Source organism: Vollenhovia emeryi, unplaced genomic scaffold, assembly GCF_000949405.1.
Source record: "Vollenhovia emeryi isolate VEMERY1.0 unplaced genomic scaffold, V.emery_V1.0 DF939220.1, whole genome shotgun sequence".
In the NCBI taxonomy this organism is placed as follows: Eukaryota; Metazoa; Arthropoda; class Insecta; order Hymenoptera; family Formicidae; genus Vollenhovia; species Vollenhovia emeryi.
The window spans coordinates 512,936-531,773 of NW_011967146.1; the positions used below are offsets into that span (position 1 = coordinate 512,936).

Here is an 18,838-nt window from a genome sequence, read left to right on the forward strand (position 1 = left end):
CGATTTCACGAAATCATGGAAATCTTTAAGCGTAGAAAATTAAAGATGATAGAAGATTAGGCTTCAAAATGTAATAGATGAATACATATAAAAATTATATTTTTTGACACAAAGAGTTCACCTTAACAGAAACTGTATATAAATGTTACTTACTAAAATTGTATAAACATTGGAAAATTATGTAAAGAATAAGGTTTGTCCATCAAATTTTTATCAAGATAAATTCGGCTGTAGATCATGACATCGAGAAATCTCTATTTAAAATGATAAATGCGATAGATGCGACATGCTCTATGTATTAAATAAAGTCTTAACATTCTTATTGACTCCTAAGGAAGTTACTTATTTCGGGGACCAAAATTCCTTGGATTCGGAAGCCGGCCCTCGAAGGATGCAGGCTATCGAGTCCTCTTCCACAGAGGCTCACGCGCGAACGACTCGCCGAGTGGATTATCTGGAGGAAAGAGGGCCGGTGGCCTTGGGGATACACCTTAAGGGTTGTTAAAACTTGGCTCTCTCGCTTTGAGTCGTCTCCTTGTCTACGCGGGGGCCGAAATAAGGGTTAAAAATGTATAAGGTAAGACAGCGACACAAGGGAGATGCGTGGGGAATGAGAAAGCGAGGATCGAGCGAGATGGAAAAAAGAGTAGAGACAATGAGAGAAAAAGAGACAAACAGAGAAAAAGAAAGGGAAGTAAAATGGAAAGAAAGAGAGAGACAGTGAGAAGAAAAGCGAAGAGAAGTTTCATTATTGATCAAAGAAACTGAGAGAGTGTCGCTTCCCTCCCCGATAGCTCATTCTATTCAGGCAGTCTTCGACTTTCCATTAAAAATACTGACTTCGCCTGCTTATTTGTGACGCAACCGCAACCTGCAGACACACGCTACACGATGCTGCGGTGTATTCTGTGTACATATACAGGGTGGTCTAGAAAACGATCGGACGAAAAATTTAGAGTTGACATATCTGTACGATAAAAAAACCCATTGACACGAGAATATGCAAATCAATGCGAAAATAAGACGAGATAAACCATGATTCTATGGAGACTCTGCAAGGAAAACTCAATAATAAAAAATGGACATTTCTTCTATAAAATATATCGCTAATTTTCAAAAGCAGAACTGATTGACTTTGGTATTTCTCAATTCGCTTTTAATCGCTTGCTGCCACATATATTCATTTACAGTCTCAAAAATAAAACAACAAATAAAGAACCTTCATGTGTACTCGAGTTACAATCATCATTTGCAAGATGATTTCTTTCCTCTTCAGAAATTATCTTTAAGCAAAATACATAATTCTGTATACAAAAAGATTTATTTGCAGAATATATAACGTAATGTACAATTCGTTTCTTATAGTTAAAGTATTATCAAATGCAGATTAAATCTACAATCTATGTAATTTCTGCTCATCATTGTATATGTAAGTACTGTCATTTTGCGCTAAAATACATATGGTTCAATCACTTTTATCATATGGTATACTTAGCTGAGTTATCGAATATTTATTTTTAAATAAAAGCTCGTGACATTATAACTTTCTCGACCTCATCTAGTTTAAATCTTAAATTTCATATCTTCCAATTTTCGCAGTTAATCAATTTAACATGGATTTTATAATTTTATTTAATCAATACTAACTTTACATAAACCTTGTGTTTACTTTCCTTTTATGTGAAGATGTATAGGCGTTACGTATCTAATTATATAATAATATAAAATATATACATATTTTTCAATAGGTTTTATTAAACTTTTAAATGTCCCAATGTGCATTTTACATAACAGAATTATATTTCTGTTTCATTAAATATAAACATTTTAAACTCGCATTACATAATAATTATAAATATGACTATTGAAAGATAATTCATATATTAAAAATTTTGGAAAGAACCGTTATCTTACATCACTGGAAGAAAAGAGCAGTTAATTCTGTAACAATTTATAATATTTATATTAATTATTTAAAATCAATATATTTACTATTACAATATATTATTTTATAATACTTTGTATTGTAATTGTAATATTTCTAAAAAACATTCAAAAATGTCCTGTTTATTTTATTGGGAAAAAATAACATTTATACTTATTCAAATATATTTATCTGTACGGATGTCTAACTTACCAAACCAAACCAAAACTTGATAGTAATAGTTAATTAATAATTACAAGTTTTATATAAAAAAAAAAAGTTAAATTCATAGTATCCGTTGAAAATGTCTTCTAAAGAATTATGCAATTGTTAGCATTTTTATAGTTTAATACTAGAGCAGTATAAACCTACTGATAAATTAATCAAATATTTATATTTGATTAAAATAATTGTGCCTTATACTAATCTTATACGCAATTACTAATACAACCTTAGCATTCTGCATAGATTCTTCATACAATTATTCATACAAATTTGCATCTATTATGCGATGAGACATTACATGAATTTGCAATATGAGAAGTTATAAAAATATAACATTAAAAAATATTGTACAATTTACATATGCATCTTCATTCTGACACTAGAGCTGCATTGTTAACATGTCTAACGTATTGTACATTATTAACAGTGGTAACTTGTAACTATTTTTCTGAAGGTACTCTTCATTATGACTATATGAAAACTTTCTTTGCAAATACATGCTGCATATAATACATATATCTTTGTATCAATGACACATTTTATATTATAAAGTCCAATCCATATTTACGTTTGATAGAATTAAGCTGTACATTCGTAACAATGGCCTATGTAAAGTATTAAGACCCCACAAAAATCTAGTGAGACGGTTGATGCCTGTTAAATTCTAGTATCGTATTTGTATCATTTTGTAATTCGCTGTTAACTGGGTCGTTGCAAATACACACTGAATCTGAAAGACTTCCACCTGAAAATAATATAAATAACACAAACTATAACATATGTAATTATATAATATGCAGATCCGGACAGATAAAAAATCTGCAGCTAGATTGCATTGCAGCTAAATATATCGATTTACATACAAATATATGATAATATATTACACATATAAGTTATTATTGTGTTAAAATAATATATATATATTTTTTAATTCCCACGCTTTTAAGTTGATTAATTCTTACATATGAAGTGTGTATACTAAACACTTCTCCAATTATAAGCAAGTAGTATTCAAATATATTAAACTTATTTGAATAAAGATCCTTGCTTCCATGTAATGACAGGTCATGAGATTTGAGTAAGATTTCTAAAGTAAAATGAAACAGTGGAGTACACACACAACCAATATACACTCATTGATAAAAATACTACAGGTATACACAAGCAATATTTCTAGCAATCCTTCAAGCATCTGTATGAAGCTAAGAATGTTAAAATCCATTTATTATGTGATAAATATGTATAGCAACAATAATATTGTATAACACCAAGCATAAATTGTGCATAATGCATCTTGAAATCCCATCTATTCAGTTTTCAACATAAATGTATTTATATATATATTATATATATATATATTGACAACTTTGCAATTCTCCCAATTACAATTTAGTTATTTAAAAACATACATGCAACATTGTACCATATCCACATGACATACATCCACAAATATACATAAACTAAGTCTATTAGTTGTGTTACATTCCACACATAGATTTATAGGCAAGCTTCATCATTCTAAAAGATGATATCATATTACTTTAGTATTACATTTTAATGTTATTTATAAAATATTCCTCCGTTATATTCAATAAATACCAATAAAAATCCTTTTTTTTAAATCCTAATATTAATTCTAATAATAGGAATATCAAGCCTGAGCCATATTTTATCTGTATTGTAACTATATAAAGATATAACAATTTTATTTGAATTAGGTTATTATATAAAAGTACATATAGTAGTAAAACATTTTTAATTATCTTAATACGTTATATTTTCCATTTAGGACATTTTCGGGCAAAATATAAAATTAAAACAATAAATAACGTGAAAAACTTCATATTCCTAGGTTTAAAATACCTCATGCATTTTTAGAGAATATAAATCATAAAAATAGAAAAAAAACAGAAAAATACTTTTAGAAATTATAAACTAAATATGTAATAATTTGAAAAACCCAATGTAAAAAAGAATATGAAATGATAATTGATAATCAATTTAATTGGTCAATGTCGTTTTAAATACAACTTGACTATGTAAAACTATATAAATTTTATTTATAATATCAACCAACATATATTTCTTAAGTAAGTTTAATTTTTTGATTGAATACAGTTAAATATAGAATTTCAAATCTTATTTGGTAAAGAGATATTGAGAAAGATATCGTTTTCATAAGTATCTAATAGATTCTCCAAGAATTCAGAAGATGTAGTAATTATATTAAATAATTATAAAAGAGAGAGAATCAGAAATGGAAACAATAATTATTAATTCATGTGCAATATAAAAACATCATAAAATTTCATGTGTACCTCGATCATGTTTATATAAAATAAATAATTTACACATAATAAATGCACATCACACATATCTTTCTTAAAGAAATATATGTTTATCTTTCTTAAGACATTGTTTAAGTTAATTTATAAGTATATATCTAAAACAAAAAACCCTCATTATAGAATCACTATTTGTACAAGATTAACTTGATTACCAAACCAAATTAAAAAAAAAGAATGAAATCATGAAAATAAATTATGTACCAGATATACAGCATATTATCAGGGAAGGCCCAGTGATGATCTATAAATGCGTTGATTCAGCTTGCCCATTATTCTTAGTATCTAGACATTTGTCTGCAAGAAAGATGTTTGCATGTTATATAAAAATAACTACATGCACATTCCGAACTAATCCATGTAAAATATACCACGTTTACACTAAAAATAGCCCATTTCTGAAAAATGTTTAATAACAAAAATAATATAAACCATTCATTTTATAATATACATCTCTAATACTAAATGATTCAAATATAGATATGTTGTACAATTGTAGATTAAAAAATAGAAAATTTCCAACATATAAGAGTTAATTTTGTACTTTTGTAACTCTTTGATTTTGTATAAAAATTTTTAAGATGCAATTTTGTTATTTTAAAGGCATAATTAATTTCTTATTGTACTAATTTCTTATTTGTACAAAATTTAAAGGAAATTTAAACAAAAGACCAAGTTTTTCTTGTACCTATAACAATGTATGTGGAATGTCTCAACTGACCTAAAAGTTAAGATTGTGAAAAATAGGTAAATTCACTATATTTTTAGGACAGAGTAATCCAAACATATAATTATCAAGTATAGAGACATAAATATTATAATTATATTATACAATGTTTATATTGCAATGTTAATTGCAAAAAATAAGAAATTAATGTATTGATTTGTCTGTACAAAATTATATAAAAAATCTAAAAAGCTACACGAAGAGATTTATAGATGATAAGAAAAATAATATTTCGTCAATCTGTGAGATGGTAAATTTAAATATTTGTTATTTGTGGATTGAGAATTGTTATAACCAAGTCAATGTTTGATTTGTGCGTTCTTTAACACGTGAAGCAGCATTGTTAAATAGATCAATAAATGTAAATAGGAAAACTCATAACAAATTTCATATGATCAAACTACTTGATTTCAAAAAGATATATATATACATATATATCTCTCTCTCTTTCTCTAATGTTAAAAAAACGTTTAATATGAATACGGATATCTTCTTCTTTAATATAGTATATTTTGGTGGAATATAAAATAAAAACTCGAAATTATATTACAAATGTTTCAAATCATTGCACATAAAACAATTGCAATAAAAAATAAAAATAAAAATATTGAATTTTAACAAATTAAGCGCCACGGACAAAGATATACAAAATTTTCTTAAAAATGTAAAAGTGCAGAAAGATTTATCTTTATAAACTTAAATTATTTTTTAAAAAGTTATAATCATACATTTAATAAATTTTAGGAAACGGCCTAACATTTTTATAATTTTCTCATTAAAAACCATTAATTTTATGAATTAAAACAATTAATGTAAATAAATGTGCAAATAAAACTTAATATTTTGCTACTTATGCTTGTAATCTTATAAAATATTTCATATACCTTTTACACACTACATTTGAATATATTTACGTATTCTTTATATATCTCTTATATACATATACTTTATATTACATTACACAATATATTTCAATATAGTAAAGAAACTTTTGGCGCTTAACGTGTTAAACGATACTATAATTAATAAAGGTAGGTATACTACCTTCTTTTTGATCCCAAAGCTTGTGCTTGTAAGTCCAAAGTTGCGAACAATTCATGCACTGTGTAAAAATAGAATGTTTTAGTAGAGGTGCAAATTTTTATTTCACATTCCAACCAGCTCTAGACTACAGACGTAATATGGTGTATGTTATATGTTAATTTATTAATACGATATAGCGTTATTATATAATATATTAGCAATTAAGGCTCCTGGCCCCTGAGACGAGAATTCCGCGTTGACGGTGGCGCCAGAGCTGAGTGATAGAAATGAGAACTGTCGAACAACTCTTAAGCCTATCACACAATGCCAGGCAACAGGCATTAGGAATAGGGAATAGAATTTTTAACGCGTTGGATTCGTCGGAAATTTTCTTCCAACCAATCCAATGCGTGAGAAATTCTATTCCCTGTTCCTGTTGATTGTGTTTGGGCCTTTAAAGCCCGTATCAGACTACGGATTGAGATTGGGATTAGATTGAAATTTGACCAATCAGAGTAAGGGCCGTGGCACACAAACGGCCTTAAGCAATAAGACGTAAGCAGTAAACGAATTGACCAATCATAGTCGAGAATATATAATATGCCTGCCATAATTCTCGACTATGATTGGTCAATTCGATTACTGCTTACGTCTTATTGCTTAAGGCCATTTGTGTGCCCCGGCCCTTAAAGTTACTGAACTTAAGATTAGTAAACTTTACTGTGATTGGTTAAATTTCAATCTAATCCCAATCTCAATCCGTAGTCTGATACGGGCTTTAAGGATAGTCTACAATAGATGATGTAAGTCTGACGTAAAAAGTAAGAGTAAAAAATGAATCATTCTCATTTTTTTACTCCTACTTCAGCTCTGACGTTTACTCTCGGCGAATGAGAGTGCAGTCCGACCAGTACTATACATTTTTTTTTAATTATGTCTATACTTTAGCTTTTACACTGATAAGTAGAGGTTATAGGTTTCTTACGTCTTACTGCTTACATCCAATGTAGACGGTCCTTTACAGAGTACCGCATGACATTTGACATATTGATAAACCTATTTTGTCGTCCGCTTTATTTCGTTATTATTCGTTGTGCACTTGTGCTATAATGTGCAACGTATTCAGAAAACTCATAAAATTGGCCGATGTATAAAATTTGCAAGGAACACACACGTGAAAGGTACATTTTCCACTCCTCTCGATGGTTGTCAAACGGCGTGTTTTTGCCACATGTTTAGGCTTTGTTTTACGACTTTTGGTTAACTGTCAAGAGAAAAGGATAGTTACCGGCCAATTTTACAAGTATTCCGAAACGATCTGTCGTGTTTTCACCCAAATATCTTTTTATGTAAACATACACCGGACGATTTTTCTACGTGTCATTTCTCGCTTCTGACGTCACAATTTCAAGATAGCCGCGGTGAGCACCCAGGAGCCTTAATCATCTATTTGATTATTCAATATCTTAATATATATATTACACTTACCAAATAACTTGTGAATAATGATCCCAATGCTTTACTTAATAATGTTTACGCACATATAATATTTGGAACTAAATATAAAAAAATTACTCTTGCAAAAAATATTTATACTTGCACTAATATAGTTTATACATAACACTAATAATGACAATATTAGTATGTATGTATATATGTCGAACAAGCTATATTGATGCAATTTCAATTATGGAAAACGTGCAAAACACAGTACGTTATCTAAACGACAATTTTGTTTCAAGTATTGTTCCTAGTAGGCATATTATTTTACTTACCCGCGATAGCAAGATCAACCAACGCCTTGTCCTTCTGTATATGCAATGCTGTGAAGAAGAAGAATAGAGCACCGAGTACTTCTACAAACATTGTCAGAAACATTGCATATTGTAGGCTACGGAAGTCGACAGCTACATCTGGATGACCATTAGATCCTCCTACATCTGAGTGCGGCATGAACGATGACTTTAATCCCTCTGATATCTAAAAAGATATTAATAATTTATTTATTTGTGATATTAGTGTAGTGAGTTTATTGATACATACAAGTCCAATGAGGTAAGGACTGCCTGCATCTCCAAGAGCATGCGCAAGAAGTATTTGGAATGCTTCTGCTGTGGATCTCCTTGTGGGAATTACTACATACTGCAACATACAAGAAAAATTAAATTTATTAAAATATTAATAATTATAAGAAATGTATGTATTTTAAATATTGCACCTACCAGTAATATATCTGCTACAATAGCCCAATTCAAATTTAATGACAACTGACCAAAGAATACTAATGTGTAACAGAGAGTAGGACTTGTATTGGCAGTAATCATAGCGAAGAATAATAATGGAACGCTTATTAGAAGACCTACGGCGCATATCAAAGGATCAGCTTGTTGCCAATAAGCTCGTAACTTTTGCGCTATAGTTGAGCCTAAGGGTACACCTATTAGACCGGATGCCATACCAATCAATCCAAACTTGTATGAAACACTGCAACATTGTAACAATAATTATATATTTTTTTATAATATAATAAACGTATTGAAAAATAAGTACTAAAAAAGCGTACTCGTTTGGATCGACATCTGCTCCATGAGGAAGTAATTGAAAACCTAATTCTAGATATGTTGGCGCCCAAAATGCCAGTGCACCAGTGACAAACGTCACGCAAGTAAATCCTGCAGTAGACAGCATAAAGCTTGAACTGAAAATCATATCAATATTGTAACGAGTGTAGTACCGTAGTATAGAAACTACAAATGGAGGAAAAAGTTATGTAATAGAATTTTAATTATCTGCCACTCTATTTACCATCAGTCCCCATTCACTGTCATTTAATCTTATCATTGTTATTGTGGCACTATGTATATTGTTTATAACTCATTGAGCCAATAAAAAATAATTAAAATTCAATTCAATTTTATTAGCTTATGTAATCAGTCAAATAAATTAAATAATTCGATCTACTCTTTATAATATACAGGGTGATTCACGAAGTTATATTTTCACTTAGGGAGAATCATCCTAAAATCTTTGAAGTAAAAAAAATGTTAATATGTAAATAAAATACGATTCACAATTAAAAACTTACAATTATTTAAAAATTAAAAGGAAAAGTAATGGCTTCCGGGGGTGGTTGCCGCATCCGTTTGCAGTGTGGTGCTGACGTTTCGCAAACATTGCAGTCTGCAAGATATTGGATACAATATCAGAGCCTCCCAGCCGTGATGATGCAATGTTTGTGAAACGTCGGCACAACACTGCAACCGGACGCGGCAACCATCCGGAAGCAATTACGACTGAAGAAGACAGCAGCCGCGAAAGCTTGAAAGCCAAGATTAAAGGGAAAAGTTTTTCAGAATTTCGATAGAAACAAAGTTATAAATACAATATAAATACTTTGACGATTGTTAATCTGTTAATCAAAAAGCATTCTAAAACAATTTCTTTTCTTCATTCTGCATTGTACATTTAAAAAAATCGAAAGAAAAATCAATTACAAGTTTATAGGGAAATTTTACAGGAAACAGCCCCAGGAATGTGTTTCATAAACAGGGATAACACTTCATGAATCGTCCTGTACATATACATATGTACGTGCACATTGTATGTCTATCTAGTCAATTATCCGTCATGGTCTTGATTTCACATCTTGCTAGATAATTGAGATTCTATTGTACAAAGATCACGGTGAACACTTGGTAACGGATAGAGAAATATAGTATAAATCACTACTATCTTAAACAAAAAGTATTAATAACTAAGAGAACGCGTCTTACGTTATTGTAAAAGCTTCAATGGAAAAAGTGCAAAATTGACAATTACTTTTTTAATAACTCCTTGATATCATACGACCATGTAGTACTCGTCAAGTGAACGCCTCCTTCTCGCTCGCCTCTGATAGGATCTCTCACCACAGTGAGTAACAGAAGAATCGCTATGATGCCTAATATAGGAGTAATACGTAACCCCCATTGCCAGTGGCCAGTGATACGAGCAGTTTCACCACCCGTAATATATCCTAGACCACTAAAATAATAAATGCATATACGTAATAACAAGAAATATGAGGAAATGTATATTCTAATCATGCAGCACGTAACAAATATACCTCCCAACTGGAATAGCAAAGTAGAATAGGGCGAGCATCTTGGAACGTACATCTTTTACAAATAAATCGCTAATAATTGTCGGCGCAATTGTAGAATAACTGGCTTCTCCTATGCCAACAAGTGCCCTAAAGAATAGGAACCATCCAAATGTCTGAAATACATAAAAAATATTACACATAAGAGACGTACACCTCGCAAATTCTTTGCACGTGGCAAAGGTAGATACATCCATGGCACCTTTCCATACTGATATCAAACTGAATACAAGATTTCTTATATACGACCATAGATTTACCTCGGAAACAAGATTCAGGCTGCGTTCCGATATTCACTGCCGGTACTGAAAATGCATAGTTTGCCATGTAGACTATGGACATTTTTAGTACTGGAGTAAATATCAGTGTCTACAAAAAAGGGATATACTAAGGGCCTGGACAGAATGGCTGTCTTGTATTCTCAAGTCATAAGACAGTTATTGTGCGTTACTTTGAGACAAAGATTGAAAACATAAAACATTGTGTCTTAAGAGCGCAAGACCGCCATTCTGCTCAGCTCCTTACTTTCATGTAAGAACCAATGAACGTCGTGAGGCACCATAGGAACACGCCACCGGTCATGATAAACTTTCTACTGTAACGATCGCCCAAGTATCCAAATAACGGCGCGAACACCATGTAGCTCAGGATGAACGCCGTTTGCAGCAGCCCAGACTTATCGTAGCCGATATCAAAGTCGCTTTTGATGTCCGTCAGTACTCCTGCGATAAAAAAAAAATTCAGTTCCTCGTAAGTGAGCCGCGAGAAACGACGTCTCCTGCCTCTATCGATTCGAAATTGTTCGCGAGGCAAAGGGGGCGAGACTCACCGGCGATCGTGAAACGATCCATGTAATTTATGAGATTCACGAAGCAGAGGACGGCGACCGTGATCCAGTCAGCCGCGCTGATCGACCTCAACTCCGAAGGCATCGTTGCTTTCGCGCGCGTCCCCCTCGGCTCGTCCTGATCCGCGTTCACCGCACGATACTTATTCTCCGCGTTGACGGGCGCCCGATCGTCTACCATGGCACAAGTTCCCCGGTACTCCCGCCGTTAATCACGCCGCACTGCTCGAGACAATGTAATTCATGAGTTCGCAAATTATCATTGATTCGACGCTACCTCATTTTGCCCGTCAGTTCAGCTGCCCCCCGCGACAAAATAAGGACATAACCTCGAAATCAGCCGACGTTGCCCCGCCGCGCGATGACAAAAAACTGTTTGCGAGCATCTTCGAGCGTCACAGCTCGCGCATCACACCACCTCCGATTCAACTCCAAAGCGGGGATCGCGCGAGAGCAATCAGGAGTGTACGAAGTGCACGCGTGTCTCTGTGTGCGTCAACGCGCGCGCGTACGTGCATACGCACGCTGACGTGGCGCGCGCGCGCTAAATATTCCGCGTTCTCGCGCGTGAAATCCGTGCGAGGCGCGTCAGAATTGCACAAGTCCGTCGAGCGTAGGTCGCGCGAGATTGATTGCAATTGATTTCCGGCCAGCTGACGCGCCGCGGGGCCGCGTGCGATCCCCGTCCCACGTAACACGATCCCGCCGCGGGATTCACCCTTGAACTCCCCGGGCCTTCGCGCTGCGCCGAGCTCCGCACTTCTCGCCAATTCGGTTAATCGCCGATCGATCCCCGATAAACAGTAATGCCGGCGATGAACGTCTGCCACATAGCCACCAGGGTGGTGGGGATGGCTGTCGTATACGTGTGCGCACGTAGCTGGTGTAGCACTCGATGGTGCTGGCGGCCCAAAGTTTACACAGAGGGTGTTTACCTACGAAGAAGCACTCGGAGTTAGGTTTGGGTCTGGTCGGACATGCGTACGCCTCTCGATGATTCATGTATTTCATGTTTTGCCCGAATTATCCGCTGCAGACGATGCTATTTTTCCTGCTGGATTGCTTGCGATTTACTAAATTACTAGGAATCCTGAATGCTGAATGATGCAACGATAGTAATTTATTAGATTGCAAGCAATCCAAAAAAATAAATGTTACACAATAGCCACAGCTTCGTGTGCAGCATTCTGTAACATTTTTTATTAATGTTTTACATCGCAAGAGTTATGTATTATTATGTGCATATTATTATTAAATGATGAAACTGTAAAATCCCAAGTTCGATTTGTATTTAGAGAAAAAGTCAGTTAAATTGACAGAGACGATCGTATAATTGTTTATTCGTTTCGTCTCAAAGTGCGGAAGGTGTAATGCGGTGCAGCTGCGTAGAGCGGAGCTTCTCATGGCTCTCGTCAACGTAGATGATTCCGCTGGAGTCCACCTTCGTTCCCATGTTTCAAGCGTGATCTTAAAATACTTAGGTTACAGAGCTTGACAAGTCTCGTGTCAGACAACCAAATAACAAGTGGTCGAACTTACAATTAGGCAAGTACAGTCTAGGCCCGTTTAAAACGGAAAGATTTATGTTACAAGAACGCGGAGACCTAACCTAAAAAGCGACTTGACTCTCCGACCGGCATGACCGTCGCGTCGAAATCCAAGACGGTTCCCGGCAGTCGCGGGGAGCGCGTGACGCAATGTGTGTCGCGAAAGTAGTCAGAATCACATTCGTTGCCGGACTCTCGGCATTCTCCCTACGATCGCACGTAGATTCGTGCGCCTAGACGTGGCTCGGGACCTCGCACGTAGCGGCTACGACGGAACTTGTTTCGCTCGCGCGGGGCACGGGAGTCGCCGGGATCAAAATGTTCTCCGTCCGACAGGCGTTGCGCCTTGGCGCGCGTGTGGCTTGCGCTCGGCACGCGGCGTGCTGCTCCGCTCCGATTTCCTGCGAGTCGAACGGGGCCGGGGCGCTCCGTCACGTGCGGCTCGCTCACGGGGACGCCGGCGACCGTGGAGAATTGGGCAAGCTGGAGGGCAAACTGAGGCTGATGTTCACGTGCAAGAAATGCAGCACGAGGACCAGCAAGCTGATCTCGAAGCTGGCGTACGATAAGGGAGTGGTGATAGTACGATGCGACGGTTGCAAAAACAATCACCTTATTGCCGATAACCTGGGCTGGTTCTCGGAGATAGATCGCAGGATAAACATCGAGAAGCTCATGGCACTGAAGGGGGAGACCGTGCGAAAGGTGATGAACGACGTGGACGGCTATTACGAGGCCCTCTCGAAGGAGGAGTTCGAGCAGAGCCGGAAGGACGCCGGCGAGAGCAAAGCGCACGACGAATGCTCCCAGAAAGTTATGATAGAGGAGTCGAGGGGGAGTTGAAGTTTTCCTCGAAGGCTAGAAATAACATGTTAGACGAGCACAAGATGTTTCGTTACAAATTTATTGCGTAATTTGTGAGTCTATAATAGTTAAAACTGATGGCTGCAACTGTAAAACTGTATACGAGTCGTTTTAGAAAATACAGAATGCGCTGAAGAAGTATATTAATTTACATTTAGGCGTGAAAGTATCGTCGCGTTAGCTGGAACATTGTGTCCTTAAAACAGAATCCATCCGTGGATATTAATTTTGCAAATACTTATGGCAAACGAAACGAGTGGCGCACGCAAAAGGTTGCACGAGAATCAACCTTACACGTGTATATAATTTGTTTTATATATTCCTAATAATATATCTGTTAAAACTAGCAATACTTGTTCTAGAAAATGATTTTCGCTTATATATCTGTTCAATATATATTCCGGAATTCATTGATTCGTAGAGTTCTTATAATTAATCGTCTATATATATATATATGTATCTTTTTACATTGACATTTCAATGGTAGACCATTTGTTTGGCACAAAGGACATATTATTACAAACGGCTCCTCAACAAATTCTTAAAGTCATTGTTTTATACAATTTTGTAAAAAGATTCTGTAGATAAAAAAATATATAAAATAGTTGTTTATTCTTACATATATATCATTATTGCATCTGACTCGTGCGTCATAAATTTGAGCATAATGAATAATAGCGGTTTCTATTGTACAAATAATAGCCCGTCTGCTATTGTTTCACTATTATACATACTAGATATATAGTGGATGTGATAATTGAACAGAAATAATTCTGGATTGTTGAAATCCAACGCGATAAGTTTCATACAATTAAATTTTGATGCCTATGTTCAGGCAAACGATTGATCCGATCAACGTCGAAAGCACTAATATTCATTATGCATATGTATATCTAAAATTGTGGCAGCATACATACTGTTAAATATCTATAAATTTATCCAATTGTGACGATCCCTTCGTTCTCTTTTTACGAAAGTATTTGTATCAAATTATGTACATCCTTATATCGATAGTCTCGCAGTTGAAACGAAATTTATAACACGCCTGGGTAGAACGCGTTTTCGCATTGTAATTCAATAATATAATAATAGATACAAACGTGAATTATCCATATATATGAATATAACAATAATTATAGAATGAGAGCGATAACAATGGTACAATGATAGTAGAATAGCAATAGAATATAACTGTAATATATGTAATAATAAATTTCTAAGTACACCAATACGTACATTCAAATATCAAGATTTTTAACGCGCATGCACGTTCAACGATTTAGTATTTGTTTTGGCATCAATTGACATATTTTCGTTTTTACAAGGCACTATACAGGTATTTTGATAAATCAGTCGAATGAAGTTGGATAAAATACTAATCACTTTGAGCTCCCCTAATCAATACTAGAAAATATCTTTCGTGAGAAGGCACAGACGCGTCTATGATTTTTCGAGGATTAAATTCCTTTGGACACTCGACTTGTAAGAGAAATTACAAAGACTAGTCTCTAAAAAAAGAAGTGATACAGAAAGTGAGTAAAAATGTCGGACAAATATACGACAACGCGAAAGTAATGATATCATTTTGCAACGTGCCAATCACTTGGTAAAAGAGGAATACTTTCATTCTAACGACGCGATATAGACTAGCATATTCTTCATATCCTTACACAAATAATTACAAAAAGAATTTCGTAAAGGCGAATTCGTAGCATGCCCGTCGCGTACTTTGAAAGGGCGCTCGAGCGCACGGGCACTTTACACCCTTTTTGGTTTCGACACAATGGCGTATTCGCTGTTGTTAAAAACCTTGTGCTGCGGACCGACCGCGGTGTTGCCGGTGGAAGTCGTCTCGGAGAGATCCGGCTTCTTCCGGATAATCCCATAACCGAGATGACTGTCGTCGGCCAGCCTGATGGCGGACATATCGTCGACGATCTCATAGTTGGACCACGTCGGATTGATAAGACTCGAACTTTCTCCGTGAGAGACGTTGGAATGTACGCTTTGCGTGGAATTCGTATACTTGTACGTGGGCTTCTGACTAAGCTTCGTCGCGGATCCAAAGTGTTCCAATTTATCGTAGTCCGACTCGTCCGTCTTGCTTTGTATCCCCGACGGCACGACGACAATCGCGTTGTCGGCCACGCCGCACTTGCTCTTGTACGAATTCTGGAATGAATCGTGATTCCGTGCCGGCATCATGATCTCGTACTGCAGGTCGTCGTTGTCGTTCTCCTTATCTCTCTCGCCAGGTAGATTCGAGTTTATTCTCTCCGTGTGATGCACGCTGTCGATGCCGTGCGTTTTCCAAGCGTCGTTCCTAATTTCCACCAAGTCGTACGGGTGCTTCTCGTCCTCGCGCGCAACACCGCCGATGCTCTTGTGAGACAACTCCGGCGAATTACCTTGGCTAATAGTTCTGTATTCGCCGCACGTAGGCAGGTCCAGGAATTCCGGGGAGTCGAGATTTCTCTTCTCCAGCAAGTTGGCGAAGACGTACTTCCGCGGCGGTTTCGCGGGCTTGGATTTATTAAGCGACCTGCTCGACGAGATCGCCGAGTCCATGCTCGTCGACGAGGACAGCTGCTTCTGGGAGTTCTGCGCGGTAGAAAAATCTATGTCGATCAGATTGCTCGAGGAATTGTTCGAAGAGGGAGGTAAGGCCGCTCTCGAGCCAGCCTCCATGGACAAGGCCGCCTGGAATTGGGTGTCGTTGCAATCTATGTTCGAATTGCTCTCCTCGTCCAGCAGCTTCTTCATAGACTTCATTTTCGCGTACATGCACCGGAAGATCTCCTGCTGGCTACCGTGCTCCAGGCGGAAGGAGCCCTCGCCGGACTCGCACTTCCTGCCGGCCTCGAAGATGAACTTGCCGTCCCTGTACCCGTACCTCCTGATGTACCTGTACGGCCACGTGAACAGCACGATGTCACCGTCCATCAGTTTCATGTCCACGGCGGCGATTACCAAGGTATAGTTTCGCGTCTCCAGCCCGCACCGCTTGGACGCGTCCGTCTCGACGACCTTCACGGAAAACACGCCCTCCCCACTGGTGCAGTACAGATCGTTGTTCTCTTCTATTTGATTCGTCACGCTGTCCTTGAACGCGACTAGCTGGAACGCCGTGATCCAGTGGGTCATCTCGAGTTCCGAGTAACAGCCGAAATAGTGTATTCCCGACTTGGTCACCACCTGCACGCAGCGCAAACACGTCAACGGCCGTTCTCGAGGCGGCGAGCCAGTGAAATGCCTCTGTTAGAGCGAGGAATCAAGAGTAGAAGAACGAGTACGCACCTTAAAGACATGCGACTGATTGCTGGGTGCAATTTTGATACAGGCGTCCAGCGTGACGATGCGCGGAGAGTGGGACTGCAGTATCGCCTCCTCCTGGCTGTCGTAGATCTCGACGCGCTTGATCCCGTAGTTGCTCGTCCTGAAGAGCTGGCAGAATCTCTTGTGCCACGATTTCTGAAAGCAAGCGAGGACCGTTGGCAATCTCGCCGTTACATAAGAGAGAGATAGGGACGATGGGTGATACAATTCGCTCTTCCTTTCGAGCGTTTAAAGGGCGCGCGCGTGCACCTGTCGCGCGGGAGCAGCGTGCAAAAAGGCGGGTGGGGAAGAGGAACAGACGCCCGCGGACGAGGCGTCGCGATATCGCGATATCGCGTCAGCGCGCGGCGCATCCCGCGGGTTATCTCTCGCGCCGCGCGAGCCAATTGACCAACCTTGAGCTGGCCTAGCATTCCCTGCGGCGGTAGCAGCAGCACCCCCTGCATGAGAGGCTCCTCGGGCTCCATCGTTGGCGATCGGACATCGGCGCGCTCGCCTCCTCGTGGCCGTCGCGGTCGCGTGGGCTCCTTTGTCCCGTCTCGCGGCGGGGAAAAACCACTTGCGTCGCGGAAAGTGAGAAAAGGGGGACGAGAAGATGGGACAAACGCGCAGTCAACTTGACTTTCACACCGCGGTCCCTCCCCCGTCGTGTCCGCTCGTCGCTCACCCGCGGGCACGTCCCCCCGGGTACGCGGTCCCCTCGCCTCGTCGCGCGCGCGATCTGACAGCTCTACGCCGCGGCGGGATTCAGCCCATGGTAACGCAGGACGCTTGACATTTCACGCCGGACGCTGGGAGAGAGTGAGAGAGAAAGGAGAGGAGATATACTCCGTAACACTCCGCCCGCGCGTGTAACTAGCGCGAGGGAACGGCCAGTACGCCGTATGTATTGTACGTGACGTTCCGCGTAACGCACAATGCGACACACGCGCGCCGCACCGCGCCGTAACTTCCCGGACTCACGACGGACACCGACACGTCCGCGATGTCGGCGATCAACCGCGTCCCGCACAGTGCCTGGCCTGGCGCCCGTCCGTCCGCCCGCCCGCCCGCCTGCGTGCGTCGACGCGCGGATGGCGCGCCGGAACTGCACGCGCGCACGCACGATGTCGTTCGAATCGCCGCGCCGCGGGCATTCCCGGGGCCCCCGTGGCCCGTTGGCGTGGCCGAGCGAACGATCGCTGACGCGAGCCACGATCGTGGGTCCTTTTTCTCTAGCGCGAACCCGCGAAAGGCGGAAGAATTTCATTGATAAATGTTAAACTCGCCAAGGAAATTTTAGGCCTGCTCGCGTCGCAACGACCAATACCGGCTGCGTTCGCCATTGCAAATCCTCCCTTTCTGTCTCATTCCTCTTTCTCGCTCACTCGAATGCGAAAGAGCGCTCCGACGCCTCGGGTCTGCAATGCCGAACGCGGCTAGAGTCGCTTAAATCGTAAACCAAATGACGGTATTGGTCTTTTGGGGCAAGCTGGAGCATATTGGGTCGTGGGACGTCATAGACATAATATATCTAGACCGAGCACTGAGCAGCGGGGGTAGAGGCCCACGTGGAAAAGGACGAACTCTGTTTTGTGCTATTTCGTTCTCTCTCGTTCGCATGTGAACAGGAGAAAACGAAATAGCACAAAATAGAGACCCTGTAATCAGAGACTGGCCATAAGACTTCGTCAAATTCCCGCGAGTGAGAGAGAAACAGTACATTCTACGATCGTAGAAAAGTGAGACAGCCTGCGTTTCTCTCTCTCTCTCTCTCTCTCTCTCTCTCTCTCTCTCTCTCTCTCTCTCTCTCTCTCTCTCTCTCTCTCTCTCTCACTCGCAGGAATTTGACGAATTCTTATGGCCAGTGAGAGAGAAAC

At 38.7% G+C, this 18,838-nt stretch overlaps 3 protein-coding genes across 5 annotated transcripts; 1 reads left to right on the top strand and 2 right to left on the bottom strand.

Annotated features, from left to right (window-relative positions):
* Window positions 1–1,302: 1,302 nt before the first annotated feature.
* Window positions 1,303–11,783, bottom strand: LOC105560824 (protein spinster). 3 transcript variants are annotated; one of them, XM_012010272.1, is made up of 10 exons: window positions 11,562–11,783; window positions 11,215–11,454; window positions 10,911–11,107; window positions 10,350–10,501; window positions 10,064–10,267; window positions 8,808–8,942; window positions 8,467–8,728; window positions 8,288–8,386; window positions 8,020–8,224; window positions 1,303–2,894 (listed from the first exon to the last, which is right to left on the bottom strand). In XM_012010272.1, the coding sequence occupies exons 2-10, from the start codon at window positions 11,411–11,413 to the stop codon at window positions 2,785–2,787; spliced, it is 1,563 nt and encodes a 520-aa protein (XP_011865662.1). In that variant the 5' UTR covers window positions 11,414–11,454; window positions 11,562–11,783; the 3' UTR covers window positions 1,303–2,784. The 3 variants fall into 3 exon arrangements, with proteins under 3 accessions (XP_011865662.1, XP_011865661.1, XP_011865663.1); XM_012010273.1 differs by lacking the exon at window positions 11,562–11,783 and adding an exon at window positions 4,699–4,791 and having other exon boundaries at window positions 2,815–2,894; window positions 11,215–11,498; XM_012010271.1 differs by lacking the exon at window positions 11,562–11,783 and having other exon boundaries at window positions 11,215–11,496.
* A 604-nt stretch (window positions 11,784–12,387) lies between these two features.
* Window positions 12,388–14,870, top strand: LOC105560827 (DNL-type zinc finger protein-like). The gene has a single exon (XM_012010275.1). The coding sequence runs from the start codon at window positions 13,098–13,100 to the stop codon at window positions 13,620–13,622; it is 525 nt and encodes a 174-aa protein (XP_011865665.1). The 5' UTR covers window positions 12,388–13,097; the 3' UTR covers window positions 13,623–14,870.
* Window positions 13,670–18,035, bottom strand: LOC105560826 (docking protein 3). Its single transcript, XM_012010274.1, has 3 exons — window positions 17,375–18,035; window positions 16,941–17,114; window positions 13,670–16,838 (listed from the first exon to the last, which is right to left on the bottom strand). Exons 1-3 carry the CDS (start codon window positions 17,444–17,446, stop codon window positions 15,402–15,404), a joined length of 1,683 nt encoding a protein of 560 aa, XP_011865664.1. The 5' UTR covers window positions 17,447–18,035; the 3' UTR covers window positions 13,670–15,401.
* Between the last annotated feature and the right edge of the window lie 803 nt (window positions 18,036–18,838).